The 19,079-nt window shown below is 46.8% G+C and overlaps 1 protein-coding gene across 3 annotated transcripts in view; it reads right to left on the bottom strand.

Moving 5' to 3' along the window:
* The window catches only part of Rptor (regulatory associated protein of MTOR complex 1), a 348,484-nt gene that overhangs the window by 243,635 nt on the left and 85,770 nt on the right, over positions 1–19,079 (bottom strand). For all 3 annotated transcript variants that reach the window (XM_076543891.1, XM_006987711.4, XM_042283303.2), the window contains exon 3: positions 17,590–17,672. In XM_076543891.1, coding sequence (XP_076400006.1) covers positions 17,590–17,672 — 83 coding nt within the window. The remainder of the gene's footprint in view (positions 1–17,589; positions 17,673–19,079) is intronic.

The following is a 19,079-nucleotide window of genomic DNA, read 5'->3' as shown; positions in this document are numbered from 1 at the left end:
CCATCCTGGACAGTGAGGTAAACACAAAAACAGAATCCACTGACAACATAGTATATATGATAGAAACCAGTAACCCATTATCCTGGAGTACCTATCATGATATCAGGTACATGGTCACTCCTGGAAATCTTTTTGTTTAGGGTGTGTGTGTGCGCACACGTCTGTATGCGTGTCTGTGTGTGTGTGTGTGTGTGTGTGTGTGTCTATGTGTGTGTGTCTATGTGTGTGTGTGTGTGTGTGTGAGAACAGAAGCCATCTGACATCAGATGTCCTCCTCTATCACCCTCCATCTCATTTTTCTATTTTGTTTTTTAGGCAGAGTCTCTCACTGGACCTGGCAATGATCTATATGTTAGGCTAGCTATCCAGTGAGCTCAAGGAAACTCCTGTCTGTACTCCCAGAGCTGAGGTCAAAGGTCCCGCCCATAAGTACCTCTGGAAAGCTCACTAATAGTGGACAGACTTTACTTATTTACTATAGGCTTTAGTTAAACCTCACCTTCATACAGTGAGCATGAGGAGATCTTAGCACAGCCAGGAAGGAAAATTCAGGGCCCACTTCCTCCATAGTGCCTGATTCTGAACGAAGATTCCTTAATTATTAAGTATCTGCTCAAAAACCTATTTTGTGGTATCAGCCCTTTTTAACAAGGAACAATAAATCAACTACTAATGGTCATATCCTAAAAAGAAGTAATGGATCCAATATACAAATGGAGCCGTTACTGCAACTCAGCCAAGGCCACTTAGCACCACAGCAGCAGCTCCGCAACCATGCTGCAGTCAAGAGTGAAGCAGGGTGGCAGGCCCTGCACAGCAGGCTGCTTGTGCACCAGGTGCGTCACGTCCACCACCACTCCATTTCCCGAGACTCTCTGGGCAAAGGCAAAACTGAAGACCACAGGACAGTAAGGTGAGCTGGAGGGAGAGGGGGAAGCTTCCGGCAAAGGCACACAGCGCTCCTGCTCCACCTCCACTGTGCTCTTAAGGCTTTCTACTAAGATCCTTCCTATCCGAGAAGACCCTTGGCCACCCCTCTCTCCTAGCCCATCTAAGTCACTGTACACATCCCTTGAAACTCAGTCTTTACTCAGGGCTATTGCCTCTCTAGTCAAGGAAGTGTTGTGAGATATTTTGATCACACTCTGACCTCCCAAAATTGTCAGTAAAGTTTATTTTGAATCAGGAAAAAAAAAAAAAAAACCTACTTCCCTGATCATTCAGGTTCTTATCCTGAGATCTGGCTCCTAAGTTTTTATTGATAAAGAATAATTAGATAAACGCTTCAAGGAAGGGAGAAGAAACAACCAATAATAATTAAAGAACATTCTGACCTGCCAAAATGCTCTGCAGGAACATCCCTACCTCACACTCATAAATCTGACTACCAAGAATCAGGAGGCGCTCTTCCTTGCAAAGAGAAACAGGGAGAGCAGCCCCAGGGGAGGGGTAGGAGAGAAAGGAAGGGAGGACTAGCCAGAGTGAGGTCCCAGAGGTCCAGCCCAGAGAAGGCAAGGTGGACAGATTGAAGAAGAGGGAGCAAGCACTTAGCAGAAAGCGGAGTGGTCCCTTGGGATGCCAACCTCTGGCTCCATGTGGAGACAATAAGGGAAGACAAAGACAATAAGGGAAGACAAAGACAATAAGGGAAGACAAAGACAGACAATAAGGGAAGACAAAGCAGTGGGAGTAAGGACACCTCACCCCACCAGGGAGGAAGAAGGGAGGAGGGTGGACTGGTGGTCTGGGAAGACCATGCTGAGGAACAATCAATACTGGACACCAATCAAGCCAGACAGACAGACAGACAGACAGACCCCCCCCCCCACACACACACACACACATGCCCACCTACATCTAAAGTGTTGTGGATATTGCTCTGTATAAATAAAATGCTGATTGGCCAGTAGCCAGGCAAGAAGTATAGACAGGACAAGCAGAGAAAAGAATTCTGGGAACAGGAAGGCTAAGTCAGGAGACGCTGCCAGCCACCGCCATGAGTACCAACATGTAAGATACTGGTAAGATATGAGCCACGTGTCAAGGTATAGATTTATAGAAATGGGTTAATTTAAGATGTAAGAACTAGATAGCTAGAAGCCTGAGCCATTAGGCCAAACAGTTTAAATAATATAAGTGTCTGTGTGTTTATTTTATAAGTGGGCTGCGGGACTGCTGGGGCTTGGCAGGAGCTGGAGAGAAACTCTCCAGCTATACTCATACATACATACATACATACATACATACATACATACATACCACACACACCAGATACACACTCCTACCCTTATACCCACTCCACACCCATACCACACAAACACCCACCTGAGCATACACCACATAGACCACTCACACCACTCCAGGCCCACTAGCCTGGTGCAGAGTGTGGAGTTTTGTTAGCATGTTTATTTGAGACTGGTCTCGAAGCCCAGGCTACCTTCAATGTCTGATCCCCCTGCTTCCACTCACAGGCAGCACCACTAGGGCCAAGTGTTCCACACCGTCTAAAATCTGCACTGGGGAACAAAGCACTTTCATGTCTTGCATGGGCACCAACTCTCCCATGGCTCCAGATTCATGCCTAAAGTCACTCTGCTCACAGCATATTTGCTGTGGCAAATGGCAGTCACTGTAGTCATTGCAATGCCTTTGCAGAAAGAAGTATGGCTGCATGCCTATTGTCCTAAACAATCACAACAGTGTTCCACCAATCCCTGTCTTCTCTGCAACATGATGCCCAAACAGCAACTAGCACACCAGTGAAGGGCCTTCACATCTGTCCCTGAAAAAACACAAACATCCTCACACTTGTCAACAACCTGGGCCCAGGAGACTGAGCCTACAAAGCCCATGAGTGGGAAGGTTGCACTCCAAACAGGGAGAGGCCTGCTCCCAGCTCTGAAGTCAGAAGGAAGACCTTCATACACCTAGAATGTCAGAAGGTCAGCAACTCAGGGATGGACTGCCGGACTCAGGTGGTTGACTGGTATGTGCATTCTGTCCGTGGAAGGCGACTCTGTCGACCCCGTCGACCCCCAACCTCCTTTGCAATTCTTATTCCAAGAAGCAACAATGCAGAGGGAGCCCTGGGGTTACCTGGTCCTCCCACGTATCGGTGCACATGCTACCATACGAGCCACGTGAACAGCCCTTTCCTCCCAGCCCAGAGCGCAGCTGCTTCCCTTCCTGCCCCAACACCAGCAGTTCTTCCATCTTCTGTGACCTGGAGGCAAAGGGCAGTGCTGGGGGGACCAGCAGGGACCTAGGAGAGCCTTCAGATCCCTGTAAGGAAACGCACCATGGAGGAGGAAATGCTCCCAGTGCACTACACCCTTAGTGGACAAAATGACAGGAGTAGATCAAACGGTGCGATTTCTTCCCTGTGAACAAGGCAGTGTCCCATCAAGCATTTGATAAGGGGCATGACGGTGATTCAGTATGACTTTCTGGCAACTGTGTGGCTGCCTCTCATTCTGAAATGCTGCTCTCAGATTGTCTCCCACAAGCCCAGATGGCTCTGTCAATCTGTTCTGTCAGATCTGTGGTGGGAGGAGGACCACACCTGCTTTTGCTTCCAGAGGCCAAAGCAAACCATAACCCTGAAGGACCTTTTCCCAAGCAAGTACATGTGGCCAACCAGGCTGGGGTCTTCTGCTTTCACTTAAGTATCTGCAGCACTTAGCAAGGTACTGGGCTTTTGATAAGAATCCGGGATATTTTGCTATATTGGATAAGGTGCTTCTTCTCTATCTGGATCAGGGTGGTGGCACATCCACAGCACACCCAGGCCTTCTCACTTATCTTCAAAATACTGGTAATTTGTCCCAGAGTCGTTCTCCTCTCTAGCCTTTACATCTCCAACAGGTTAGATATAAGGGAGGAAGTCTCCCCCCAAATCCCAGAACAGAGAGACAATAAAGATACAATGTATTTTCACAACCAACTTCAGGAGAAGATAACCTTTCAGGTAATAACAAATGGTAACATTTTAATACTAGAAGATACAGGAGAAACAGCTTTTCTCAAGGAGGTCACTAGAAACAAGACATGTGTCCTCTCTCCTCACCCCAACAATGAGACAGCTCTCAGGTCAACAGAGATGGTCAGTGAAGTCACAGCTTAGAGGATGTGTTAGTTACTTTTCTCTATGCTGTGACAAACATCTAACAAAAGTGGCCTAAGGAAAGGAGGGTTCACTGTCTCAGTAAGTGGGGCACACACGATAGAAAAGGCATGGTCACAGTGGCCTGACGCCAGGAGCAGAGAAGAGAATGCAGACACTCCCCTAGCTTTCTCCTTTTGTTCTTTTTATTCAGCCTGGGGCCACAGTCTACAGCATGGCGTCACCCACATTCAGGGTGGGTCCTACTTTCTCAGTTAAAACCTCTCTGGAAACAGTTACATAAGCGTACCTAGACCTGTGTTTCCATGGTGATTCCAAATCCAGTCCCGGGCACGAAGAAATGGCTCAGCAGTTTAGAGCAAACGCTGCTTTCAGAGGACCAAAGTCTGGTTCCCAGCACCCAAGTCAGACAGTTCATAGCCACCTGTAACTCCAGCTCCAGAGGAATCCAAGAGGCTTCCAAGGACACCTGCATTCATGTGTACTTATACATACATAAACATGTTACACAGAGAGAGAGAGAGACAGACAGACGGACAGACGCATACAAATAAATCTTTTAAAAAATAAATGCAGTCCAGTTAACTATGACAGCTGTCCATCACAGACTGGGATGTGTCAATGATATTTCCAATTTCCAGGACAGTTTTTCAGAGCCTCTCCTGTGGCTCCTACAGTATTGGCTCTGTAGAGCAGCACCCAGGAAAGCACTCAGCGGTTAGGACTGCAGAATAAAGTGCAGCTGGGTGAGACCAGGCAGAAGGCAGGCCCACTGCATCCTCTGCCAGCAGCAGAAACAGGCAAGACTTCCTAACACTGTGACAGAGACAACAGACAGAGGAACACAGGCCTCACTGCTCACAAAAGCCGAACTTCTCTGTTCTGTTAAGATGTAATGCTGACTGAAACTGTCACTGCTCTGGGCTTAAAACTTACAAATGCATCTTCCACTTCCTGAGAAGGCTTCCAATTCCTCTAAAGAGACTGCTATAAATCTACCACAGGCACGCTGAAATGAACCACCCTTGTTATTACACATACCCCATCCTCTAGTCCAGACAGCTTGCGACAGCCTACAGTCCCTAGCCACCAAGGTCCAGGGTTCTGTGTCCTACCTACTAGGTGCTTCTAAGAAGACTACAGCAGGAAAGAAAGCAGCAAGGCAGCACAGAGAGGAAATCGAGAAGCACTCCAGCACCTGGAGCAGAAAACCCTAATACTGGTACTAATCCTGGCTGCTCAAGTCTTCCTCATCCAGGGACACAATGACACAGGGTGCCCTGTGCCAGCACTTAGAGTAGCTGCTGCTCCTTGCTGTCCATCGCCAGGATACAGAAAACTGCCTATAGCTGTGGTAAAGACAGCTACAATGTACAGAGCTATCACTGGGGAATTTCAGCCAGACCCCTGAGAGCTGTAAAACTCAAGAGGGCCAAGGTGAAATTCTAAACAGGACGGGGCTAGAAGGCCCCCAGCAATATGTGGCCATGGTAGCCGTCTCTATGTGTCTCTCTCTGCAGAGATGAAGCAGAGGTTTGGAGATAGCAGTTACTTCTAGTTTCCAAGTCTTGTAGCAGGTAAAAGCAATTTAATTTGGTTCCTTTCTAAACTGTGCATCCATTTGTAGACACACTTTTAAACTAGACACTGATAAACACGACCCACATTCACTCCCTACTTGATGAGTCCTATTTGAAGTGAAAATAACAACCATACATCACCTAAGCATTCATTCAAAGACAACCAAGCATCAAGGGTGTTTATGTTCTCATGTCTCCAGAGTGCAGGAGAGAGGTAGGTAAGGTTCCTCCGCAGAGCCTGGCTTTGCAGAAGGGAAACGAAATCACTGTCATTTTATCAATTTCATGGGGCTTGTAAAGCACAAATAAAAACATACAACCACCTGTGACCTGCAATCTCATGCCAGGCATTTACACAGAGAAATGAAACTGTACACCCACATGAAGGTTTTCCCACAAACGGCAGCTTTATTCCTAACACCAGCAGTGGAACTGACCCAGAACCACATCTGAGGACATGAATGAGTTTGGGTTCATCCACACAGAGTCTACACAGCAGCAGAAAGAGAAGAATGAACTGCTGACACAGGCAACACTATGGAGGGAGCCAGATCTATGCTGAGAAGAGAGCCAAGGACAGAATAGACAGCTACTAACCACTGTAAGAAGGTCAAGGATGGGCCAAAGCAGCAGGATGATGCACAGTGGAGGACCAAGGAGGGCAGTGAGGATAGGAGCATGGCTTAGAGGTGGCCCACCATGTGAAAGGCCTTGGGTTCAATTCCCAACATCACTAGGAGAAAACAGAAAAGAACTATCTGTGGGTTCTAATGTTCTTGTTCTGAATGCTGATTAAACAGCACACAACTATCAAAACTAATCAAGCTAAACACTCTAGCTCTGCATTTTACTACACGTAAATGACATCTAAAAACTGCTTGGGGGGAAGAAAACGACACCTAGAGCAACCTAAGAAAGAGATGAGCTAAATTTACATGAGATGTAACATATGCAAGAGTGAACTCAGAACAGGCCTTCTGGGCACCACCATCCCAACATCTGACTGTGGATCACTGAGCCCTACTGTGAAGGGCTGAGTCTCAGGCCAGATGCCCCAGAGTGTTCGACAACACTACTAATCAGAATATAAACCCTGTGCTGGAGAACCAGCACAGCAAAATAGGTGGTGAGGTGGGTGCCTCCCAGCAGCAGCAGAGCCTCTCCCAGGAAGTCTAGAAAAAGCACAGGGCCTCGGAGAAGCAAACCCCAGGCCTTACTGAAGAACCTTCGCAAGAAGAAACCGTCCTAGAGAGCCACAGATGTGCAGCTCTTCTCAGCCCACTAAGAAGCTGGGTATCACAAGGATGAGGAAATGGCAACACAGGGGCTGGGCAGGAGCAAGGGGCATTCTGGAACTCCACTGCCTGCAGCTGAGCACCTGTGGGAACTCCTGCCCAGGTCCAAGTCTCTGCTTCCGGGACTCTTGACTCCAAGAAGGGTGTCTGTCACATGGGTCCTTGCAGTGCCTGTATCATCACCCCAGAAATGATCAGTCTGTAACATTCAGGGAGAGAAAGAGAGACTGACAAGTGGAAGCAGGGGTTAGTCAGGGTGGCACAGGGGGTCTGGGAAGACCTAAAGGAAATTTTTATATACTGTCCCCAAGTCTGTCCTTCTAAAGGAATGGCTACAATTTCAATAAAATATATGCTGTTTTCCATAGAATCTAAGGCACCTTGCGTTGTGCAAGGAGTCATCATTTTATGTATTGCTAAGGGAACAAATGCTTTCTCATATGAGATTCCCACCTGGTACTCAGTAAAAGCTATTTAATAAAAGCTAAGCTCAGATGCTTATCATCCTTACAGGTAAGAGAAAAAGAAGGTCCTTGGGCTGCCTAACCACTCCACCACTTCCTGAATGGCCCCAGAAGTCACTGTGCTGAGCCAGCTTCCCTGGGTCCTGTCACTCAGGGCTGCACTATGGGCATAGATAAATGGAGTGGCATCTCCTCTGTGTCCTAGCCTCTGACTCTTCAGTCACAGGTTCTAACACTGAAACTCAAGACTCAGCCCTCCACAGGAGGACCTCATGGCCACTAACTATACAACATGCAAGCAATGACAACAGTGGCGAGGCCATCAGTCAGACTAAGTGTTAACAGTATCTCAATCTCCAGAGTGTTTGTGTGCGCTAGGGAAGTGGTTCAGTGGAGGAGCAATCTCTTAGCAGGCAGCAGACTTAACACCAAAGCAGAGAGGAATGGGCTGTAAGGCAGATCAGAAGCCCAGACAGAAGAGATACTGGACAAATGGAAGAAACATGAGCGCATGAGGAAGTCTCTCAGATTCCAACTCCATCCCCAAGAGAAGCAGCAGAACCACCATGTGAAGCAGTACTGGTGAAAAGCTCAAAGACGGGATGAACCATGCATGAGGACATCTTACCAAATGAAGAAAACCAAAGGAAAGAGCTTTGAAATGAGCCCAAGAAGGGTGTCGGAGGCAGCACACCTTCAAAGCAGAGCTGGGACACACTGCTAGAGGCTGGAAAGAGCTCATGGTAGAGTACACTGAGACTCACAGCCAACATTTCACCAAAAAGGACAGAAGTCTGCAGATGAAAACATCATGAAGCTGAGAAAAAGTCAAGGACATTGCCAAATTCTACACACAACAAAACTGCCCTTCAGAACTTAAACAGAAACAAAACATTTTCCAGACAAGGATAATTTGTTGCCCATAGCCTCATCTTAAAAGGAGTATTTTTCAAGAAATTTTCAAAAAGTTCCAAGCAAATGTTTTCAAATTGCAGGACTATGAGCCTAGATAAGACAAACCACAGGAGAAATGGAGTGCTAAGACAAGTAAAGAGGTGGATTGCTGGCGGCATTGTTGATACTGTCTTCCAGGTTGAAACAGAGAGAGCTACAACCTGTGGTAGTGAAGCCACACAGTAAGGTAAAGTGCTGTCAGGTTCCTGCACCATTTAGACAGTAGCAAAGGTTCGTGTGTGTGTGTGTGTGTGTGTGTGTGTGTGTGTGTGTTTATGCCCTCACACGTATGAGTGCATGAGTGTGTTGTGTGCACCCGTGTATGCACACAGATGCCAGAGGAGGATGCTGAGTGCCCCACTCGATCACTCTCTGCCTTATTTCCTCGAAGCAGTTCTCTCCAGCCCCACAACCCTGCTGTCTCTGCTTCTTCACAGCACTAGGGTTCTAGTGCACACAACCACACCTAGCTTTTTACTTGGGCTCTAGGGGTTTAGAATCAGATCCATATTTGTACAGTGAGTACTTTACACACTGAGCCATCTTCCCAGATTCAGTAGACCTTGTCTCAGAATAAAAATAAAATAATAAAGTGGAAAGTGATTAAGGAAGACATCTACACACACACACACCAAAAAAATGTAGATTTTATATTAATTTTTCCAAGTTTTAAAACATCTCCATTGGTTTCCTCCACATAGGGAGTTGGCCCAGTGCTAAGGTAAGCACCCAGGTGTGGACACCTCCATGACACCTGGTTCTTCTACAAAATGAAGTCAGACACCACAGGAAATGTTCATAACCATTCCCTCTGATCCATTACTCACTCCCCCCGCCCCATCGGCCCTTTCTCTTTCAGCTGGGGAATAACTTTACAGCTTTCACAGTGGCATGCAGTGAGCATATGGGGACTCCTTTTGGCACTCCCAGACTCAGGCTTCTGTGCCTTCTGCTTCCTGACTGTCAGAACCCCCAGCTGTACCCTGGCACCTGTTCTTCAGGACCATGTGACCAGGTACTCTGGACCACAGAGGAAGGTTCACTTCCAAAGCCCACCCCTGTAAGAAACACAAAGGTGCCAGAGAGCTAGGTGAGCTACAGTTTCAGTCCTCAACAAGCACTGTGTCATTGTCACTATCTGTACACACAGAAACAGTGGCTTTATAGTAGGAGAAGAGTGATGGGAGAGAGGTCCTTGAGAGGCTTGTGAGGAGAAGAATCAAGCCCTCTTTCACTGCAAAAATAGCATGCCTCGAGCAGGTCACTTAGCAGCAGAGATGGAAAGGCACCTGCTCTCCAGACAATACTAGAGACAAGGAAGACAGGAAACAGGATGAGTACATAGGAATTCTCTGAGCTACAAAGTTCCAGAGTGGCAGTGTGAGCCTCCTAGTGTGGCTCGAGTACCAATACCTCAGAGTCCAAGGAAGGAAGGAAAGTTGAGCATCAAGGATTTCCCGGGCACTGGGACCAACTAGCTGCAAATATATGTTGTTTTACTCTATACATTCACCTTTCTCTTACTTCTTCTTCTTCTTCTAGTTTTGTTTTGTTTTGTTTTGTTTTGTTTTGTTTTTCAAGACAAGACTGTCCTGGACTCACTTTGTAGACCAGGCTGGTCTCAAACTCAAAGATGTACCTGCTTCTGCCTCCTGAGTGCTGGGATTAGAGGCGTGCACCATCACATCCACACCTTATATTTTCAATCTTAAAAGAATGAAGTAGTAACATGTCAGGGTTAGGGTAAGGGATCAGGGAAGGGTTAATGTTCCATCTGGTCAGACCAAAGCCAAGAGTCTGCTTCAGAACCTGAGGCAGCACTGGCACAGGGAGAGGGGTGAAGGATGTTCCACTTCCTTCTGAGCAGTGACAGAATGGCTGGAACCTATTCTGTGCACCACTGAAAGCAGCATGAGTGCAGAATGATTTCCACAACCTACTTTCTAAAATGTGTGTACGCTTTCTCAAGAATGAATAGACAGAGATGATGACAACTATGTGCCATCCTATTAGCTACACTGGCAGCTCAGGTTTGTGAGTTTGGAACTGTTTTTTAAATCTTAGTTCCACGTCCAGAAGGCTGTTGCAACGTCATGGCCTTTGGGGACAGGGCAGACAGGAAGTGTGTGGGCAGGGCTGACTAAGAAGCCATTCAGCTGGAGAGCATCCATCAGAATTCTCCCTGAACACAGTTCATGAAAAAGCTGCCAGGCAAGAAGAGAGAAAAGACAGGGAAAGATGCAGAATGGAGCATGATTAAGGCCAAAGCAAAAACATCAGCAAACGTGTGTCATGGGTACAATCACTAACATCTGGGCAGGAAGCAGCTAAGAGAAACCATCACAACACAATGGTTAACCCCACAACAGCCAGAAGACACATCTACACCATCTTACAAATTTAATGAGGACAGGGGCAAAGCGCTTCACACAAGATTTTGAATCATGTCAACAGTGAGTCAGCCAGCTACAATTCTGCCTGTGGCTAGAAATCCTCATTTGCAGTTTGTCACAGAAACACAAACAGGTGGATGCTGCCCAACCTTTGGCTCCACAGAGAATCAAGCCATGTTGAGGAGAGAGAAGAAGGCTGCTGGCAGACAAGCCAGCTACGCAAGAGCACGGTGCAGTCATGACATGAGGGCAGCACACCAAGGGATGACAGTGACGCCATAACAGGACTGTGTCCAGATGAGCAGTGCTGTCATATCAAAATGTGATTGCCCCGGGCTGGGGGTCACTGCAGAGTGACAGCCCATCCACATCAGTTTACTCTACAATGATCTCTAAGCACCTCCCAGGACCCAGAACCCAGGCTTCTAGGTGCATTACGTTCTTCTCAGATTACCCCATCTGACTCTGAAGATCCCAAGTAAGGTAGAGCACCCTGACTCATGCCAGCACCAGTTCAGCACATCCCATTGTAAACCCAGTGCACAACTCCAGGATGGGGTCAGCGAGGAGTACTAGCACCATCCACCCCACCCGCCCCTCCGAGCAGAGGCAGGCATCTAGGGTCTGAGGATCACGGGAACGAGGAGAAAAGCTACAAGCCTACCCTCAGGGCTCTGAGGGTGCAGGCAGCTGGGGAAGAGAGAGCTTTCTCCAGGCCTAGCATTCAGGGTTCACTGAGCAGCACGCCATGTGTGGTTCCTCAAGTTTCCCAACAACCAGCAACTAGCCCACTTGTGGAAGGAGGCACAGAAGTTCAGATCCCAGCAACCCTAACTGCAACCCACAAACACACAACTCTACATGAATACTGGGCTCTACAAACAACATCTGTACCTACGCACCCCCAGGACAAGCCTACAAATCCAACATAAAAAGAAAAGTGTCAGCACTTGGGAAGCAGAGCCAGGCGGATCTCTGTGAGTTCGAGGTCAGCCTGGTCTACAGAGTGAGATCCAGACAGCCGGGACTGATACACAGAGAAGGTCTCTTTCAAAAAAAAATCTAAAACCAAAACCAAAAACCAAGAAACAGAAAGAAAGAAAAGTGGCTGTCCCTGGCCAGCTCATCAGCTCCAGTTCAAAGAAAGCAGCTCATAAAGCACGTGTGTAGTCCAAGTGTACAGTGTGGTGATATTTTAATTGTGCTGAAATGTGATATTTTATTTGTATGTTAATAAATAAAGTTGCCTGGAGATCAGAGGTCAAATAGCCATTAAGCAGAAGTCTGGCGGTGGTAGCACACGCCATTAATCTGATCACATGGCAGGCAGAGTTTCTGTGTGATCAAGGACACAGCCAAGCATGGTGACACCGGCCTTTAATCCCAGTACCAACCACAGAGACCTGGAGGTCTGTATAGACAGGCAGTGATGAGGAAGTGATGTGGCTGGGCTTAGAGCCAATGAAAAGCAGAACAGAAAGGCAATAAAAACACAAGTCAGATAGGAAGAAGCTCTCTCTAGGGAAGCGACCACGGCGGTGAGGTGGTAAGATAAGGTAGTCATGCCTCTCTGATCTCTTTGGCTATTACCGCTGTATTTGGCTCTGTGTTTCTTATTCAATAAGACTGTTTAGAAATTAATCTACAGTACAGCCCTATCACCAAGGTAGTAATGGCTGGTCTTTAGAGGAAGAACTAGCCCAGAAGCCTTGTTTTGTTGGAGAGAGACTCCCTCTTCCTAAGTCCACTGCTTGGCAGGAATCTATAAAAAACATGTTTCATTTGTTGACTACAAATCCACTGTGACTGACACAAGAAGAATGCACTGAAAAGGAGTTAGGACCTAAAACCTGCTTAATGTAACCACAGAAGATGGCTGCAGGCGGTTCCTAAGAGCCCATGATGACTGTACAGAACCTGAGGCCATTCCTGATGGTCAAGATGAGAAAGGCTCCTATGGCATAGCACATTCCCAGTGAAAGCACGTCCTCCCCTCTGTGAGCACTTGCACTGACAAATGGTCATTCAATGGTCACCTCAGCTCCCAACCAACTGTGCCAGGTGCACCAAAGCTCCTTACCTCCCACAGTAAATGGTAACAATTCCCATAGAATTTACTGGGAAATCACAAAAACTGGAACCTACTCCTGCAGAGGCATGGTGCCTTCCACTCTCAGCCTTAGGGAAAGGAGACCTGGTGAGTGGGCCTATCCTGAGTTCCTAACTTGCATCTCGTGCTAAACTGCCAGCACCCCAATCTGTCAGCCAAGCACTTAAAAGCCCAAAGCCCCTGCTCTCAGCTCCCAATAAACCTTCCACTTGAGGCTCATTATGAAGCAAGGGAGCTTTAATACTTAATTTTTGGCTGAAACTACGGTTGGCATTTTCCCTTCACTCTCCCACTAAACTAAATTTTATGTACCTAAAGGTAATAAGGAAACATCTTAAATTTAACTAGGAACAAATATTCCACCAGTTATTTAGGAAAGGGCTCAATCAACCAGGCAAAAAAATATGGCCCAACACAGAGTCTGGTAGCCGCTGGAAATAAAATCACAGTGATTTCTCTAAATTCTTTCCTGAACCAAAATCACCTTTATCAAAGTATCTGATTTTGAATCACCACAGCCAGAAAAGTAATGAGGAAATGTGGAAGCTTTGGCACTAGGGAGGAAACAGGCAGTGTGCCAGGCACCAGTGGCATTGTAGGCTACAGTAAGTTTTCTGCTCCTTCTGCTATGGAGATTAACACACCGTCTATTCCCACCCACACCAACGTGGAAGCTGCTGTGTTTTCAGCAAATATGAATGAAATGACCTCACTGCAGATTGCCCGACCTCTGTGAATGGTGCAATAAAGCATACAGGGGAAGAGAAAACTGAATCTAGGGGTCTTTCTATCAGAGGACTTGGAATTTAATAACATCCCCACTGTTCGTTGCAGATGGCACATCAACCTCTCTTTATTACTGCAGAAGCACAAGAGCTCTGTAGAGTGCAGTAAAGTGGTGCATGTTTAGCTTTGCAATGTTTCAAAGGATCCTGATTTACAGTTGGGGACTATGTACCTTGCACCATACATCTGAGCTGGGTAATTACCTCTTGTTCTGTACAAACTCTTGCCTGCAGCATGAAGTCTGCACCTACTGAGAGGCTCTGCATTGAAGTCAGGCCTCCTTACCCTATCCTCAGGTCATATGAAGGTAACTAAGCTGAGGAGCATTTGATGCACACCAAGCTCTTACAGCACATCCGTGCATTTAACATTCTCCAGCCAGTCAGAGGTATCCTGGTGACATACGTTACCTTAGTCTTGTTTCTAAAATGGAGGGAGGAGTCCCACTAATGGCACATATCAAGTAATTCTGAGACACTTTTAGCACATGTAAAAATGAATGCATCAGCTCTGGCATTCAAGAATAAATGAGATGGTATTTATGGCTGTAGTATGGCTTTCTGAATATGGGGAAAGACAAACAACCTCTTGCTACACTGCAGTTCCACTGTGTGTACCAACCCAACTAGAAACCCACCTGAGGAAGCTGTGGCTTGTTCTGTTTCTCTGATCTTCCAGCGGTGACCCCAATACCTGGCTCCAGGTTTGTTCTTATTAATAAGACCATGTAAGAGTCCTGCTACAGCCACCGGTGTCTTACACCGACATCTTTTCCTAACCCAACTGGAACCCCACCTCAAACTCCTTTGCTCTGAAAAACAAGCTCTGATTTTACAGGTCTGTTTCTGAAACGTGCGGCCTTTAATCAATGCTCCCCAGCTAGAAACCACTGGAGGACTGCAGCCACTGCCCCAGTGCAGATCCTCTACTGCCTCATCCTGCAGTGACTCACACTACTGTCCTCACATCTGGATCATTTACTGCATGCAAATGTGACCTGTCTTCAATCACAATGCCACAGAACAGATTTGCTCTGGGACAGAGACTTAGATGAAAAGAGTGCTGGCTCAGCAGTTAAAAGCATTGGCTGCTCTTCCAGAAGACCCAGGCTCAATCCTCAGCACCCACATGGAAGCTCACAACCATCTGTCACTCAAGTCCATCTGATCTCAGAGGGCACTACATGTATGTACAGGTGTGTGGTGGTACTGTGTTCCCCAAAATATTGTGTACTCTAATAAATTTATCTGCGGTCAGAGAACAGACAGCCACTAGATACAAAGGCTAGAAAATGGTAACACTCACACCTTTAATCCTAACATTCCAGAGATAGAAATCCCAGCCGGGCGGTGGTGGCGCACGCCTTTAATCCCAGCACTCGGGAGGCAGAGCCAGGCGGATCGCTGTGAGTTCGAGGCCAGCCTGGGCTACCAAGTGAGTCCCAGGAAAGGCGCAAAGCTACACAGAGAAACCCTGTCTCGAAAAACCAAAAAACAAAACAAAACAACAGAGATAGAAATCCCTCTGGATCTCTGTGAGTTCAAGGCCACATTGGAAATAGCCAAACATGGTGACACACACCTTTAATGCCAGAAAGCCAGCCTTTAATCCCAGGGAGTGGTGGTAGAAAGCAGAAAGATAGATAAGGCGTGAGGACCAGAAACTAGAAGATTTGGGCTGGTTAAGCATTCAGGCTTTTGAGCAGTAATTCAGCTGAGACCCATTCCAGATGAGGACTCAGAGGCCTCCAGTCTGAGGAGACAAGACCAGCTGAGGATCCGGCGAGGTGAGATAGCTGTGGCTTGTTCTGTCTCTCTGATCTACCAGCATGGACCCCAATAACTCGCCTCGGGTTTGATTTTATTAATAAGAACTTTTAAGATTCCTGCTACACAGGTGCACAGACACACAAGCAGGCAACACACCCATACACAAAAAATAATTAAAGAAGAAAGAAACAAGCTAGGTGTGGTGGCACACTCCTTTAATGCTAATACAGAGGCAGGCGGATCTCTGTGAGTTCGAGGCCAGCCTGGTCTACAGAGTGAATTTCAAAATGAGCAGAGCTATGTAATGAGACCCTGTCTCAAAAGAAAAGATTCCTACTTCAGAAGATTCTGCTCACTGTCTGCTATCGTGAACTAAGCTAACACCCAATTTCATGCCAAACTATATGAACAATAAAGCTGGCACTAACACACACACACACACACACACACACACACACACACACACACACACACACACACACACACGGAATAAACAGTATTAATATGCTGAAATCTTAAATGTGTACCCTGAATGATTACTTCCTCACACACTAATTCTCTAAAAGAAGAAAACAATCAGAGCAGCAGGGAGACTCGCTAAGGACACCAGAAGATCTGAAGCATCCGGTGACACTCCACCAACACACACAGCTGGAGGATCTGAACGATCGTGGTCTGATACATCCTCTCCTAGACAAACAAGCAACGGTGCCAGGGAGACCTGGCAAACATCAGAGCAGCTGAGTCAAAGGTCTGTCCTATCCATGCACTGCACAGAGAAGCTAACAGGGCCACTCCACCCATGCTCCCTCAAGTGCTAGCCCACCAGTGACATGCTGGACACCTGCAAAACCTTCAAAGACGCTATTCTTTCACTGGGACACTGGCATCTCAGCTGCTTTTAAAGGAATCTCTCCAATCCTAACCCAACTACCAAATGCATTACACTCTCTGGGATTTTTATATAAACCACCAGAAATAACAGATTTGAAAGACAAAAGGCAAACCCCTGAGAACCTGTCTTCAAAAGGAAAAAGAAAGAGTGTATTTGTGGCTATTCTCTTACTTGAAGAATGTAAATAATGTACAAAAGACCCTCGGATTCCAGCTCTGTGGGTAAATAATTCACAAATCAGCCTCCTGGGCAGGCAAGGGTTAAGTGAAGAGGTTCTAAAAGACCTTTGCTTCTCCCACAATCATAGCTTAAAGGTGGAGATTACACAAGTCAGACCCTCAAGAGGTGTGCCGCTAGGGCCACCTGCTCACCATGCCTGCCTCCTAACATGCCTGTAGGTGATTGCAGAATCATGTTTTATACAAGGCTGAATACAAAGGCATTTCCATCAACATCTCAAATTCCCAATTTCCTCTTAAAGTTATTAAACCTTCAAACCAGTTAGTGAGAAAGGTAAAGGAAAGAGGTCTTTGGGTTGTTGACAAATAGCTCAGATCTTACAGGCAAGGAGACACAGCTAACTTCCATGCCAGTTTTCTTTAAAAATAAAAACTGTATAGAGAAAAGCCACAAAGGCGTATTAATTGGCAGCTGACTTCACTAAAAGGAATCTCACTTTCTGTATTAAAGCTAAACACATAATAGGTGTCACCCTTGGAGTGCGGGGCGCTCTTCCCCCACAGCTCAACACTCAAGGCAGGGAAGCTCTATCTACCTGATGTTGCAGAAAAATTATTGAAAATTGGCTTTTTATGCAAAATTAAAACCTTAAAGAACACTTCGCACATGGTGGTCCAGCACATGCCTTTAATCCCAGTACTCGGGAGGCAAAGACAGGCGGGTCTCTAATACACAGAGAGAGTTCTAGGACAGCCAGGGCTACAGAGAAACCCTGTCTCAAAAAAATTTAAAAACAAACAAATGTTTTTTTCTTTTATAAAGGTTTTCTAGGAGAAAGTTGTACCAAATAAACAGCCACTGTATGCACCCCTCCCAAGCACCATGAGCTGCAGTGGAGAGGCTGCACAGGGACTGACAGGTGACAGGAGCCCTGAGGAGCAGGCACTTACTGGATGATCTGACAGGAAGCCAAGGGTCTCACTCAGGTGTAAACTGAGGAGCCCATACCTAGGAAGGAAGGGCAAACAGAGCAGGCTTACCCTTGGCTGCCAGTTCTCATACTGCTTCTGTAGATTTGCACCGATGGTTTCCAGAGCTTTCTGAGGACCCATAGACAGAGGATCTGCAGAAGCAACAAAAAGAAACTTCAGTAAATGTGCACATCTTCTTCTGGGAAGGTTCTTGCATGGAGCTTCCTTTTCCACAGTGCAAAGTCACCTTTGATCAGACCACAGACCACATCCAAGCCTCAGTTTATCTGTGCTTAGCCAGAAGCAGAACTGATAACACACTGGACAGGCTCCACAGCCCAGAAGATTGTTACTTCTTGTTTACTAAATGGCTTCAGGGCAACCACCCCTCCTGTACAGCACCTGCCATCCTTCCCATTCTTCTGCTCTAGTGCTGCACGGTGTCAGAGGCCCGGCTGTGCTTCTACTGGGATTCCATAGTAAAAATGCAACCCTCCTGTGCGCAGAGATGGGGAGGAGGGAGGGAGGGAGGGAGGGAGGGTGTGAGGAAGGAGGGAGGGAGGGAGGGAGGGTGTGAGGAAGGGAGGGAGGGTGTGAGGAAGGAGGAAGGGAGGGAGGGAGGGTGTTAGGAAGGAGGGAGGGAGGGTGTGAGGAAAGAGGGAGGGAGGGAGGGAGGGTGTTAGGAAGGAGGGAGGGAGGGAAGGTGTGAGGAAGGAGGGAGGGAGGGTGTGAGGAAGGAGGGAGGGAGGGTGTGAGGAAGGAGGGAGGGAGGGTGTGAGGAAGGAGGGAGGGAGGGAGGGTGTGAGGAAGGAGGGAGGGAGGGAGGGTGTGAGGAAGGAGGGAGGGACAAAAGAACCACACACTCACTTTCATCTAGATGAAACACACACAGACACCCCTGGTTTTCTGCTCAGTCACTGAGCAGCTTCTATGCTAACAACCCTCACACCTGTCTGTCTCAAGAGCCCTTGTCAATCTTTAAACAACTGATGACCCCAAAAGAGCTCTGTCTATTGATATATACCATATTAGCGAGGCAGGAGGATCACAAATTCAAGGCCAGCCTGTGCTGCATAGAGAATTCATTCATTTAAATAGACAAACTGGGACTGGAAAGATGGCTCAGCAGTTAAGTGCACTTGTTGTTCTTTGCAGAGGACCTGTGTTCAATTCCCAGCACTCTCATCATAGCTCACAACCATCCACAACTCTAGTTCTAGAAAAATCCAATGCCTTTTGACCTCCTGCATCAGGCATGCATGCAGTACAGACAAACATGTGAGCAAAACACTCATATATATAAAATAATCTTTTTTAAAACTAAATGTGATAAATTCACTGTCTTAACATGAATATTTATCATGAAAAATAATGATGATCTCTCCAAAAAATTTAGTGAGAAGGGGCTGAAGATGTAGCTCACTTGGTAGAATGCTTTGCCTAACATGCATGAAGCCCTGGGTTCCATCTTCAATACCACAAAATACAGGTATGAAGGTGTAGGCCTGAAATCTCAGTACCCAGGACGTAGAGGCAGGAAGATCAGAAGTTCAAGGTCA

This window comes from Peromyscus maniculatus, chromosome 8 (genome assembly GCF_049852395.1).
Source record: "Peromyscus maniculatus bairdii isolate BWxNUB_F1_BW_parent chromosome 8, HU_Pman_BW_mat_3.1, whole genome shotgun sequence".
In the NCBI taxonomy this organism is placed as follows: Eukaryota; Metazoa; Chordata; class Mammalia; order Rodentia; family Cricetidae; genus Peromyscus; species Peromyscus maniculatus.
Note: the sequence above shows the minus strand (reverse complement) of the source record. Positions and strands in the feature narration are given on the sequence as shown.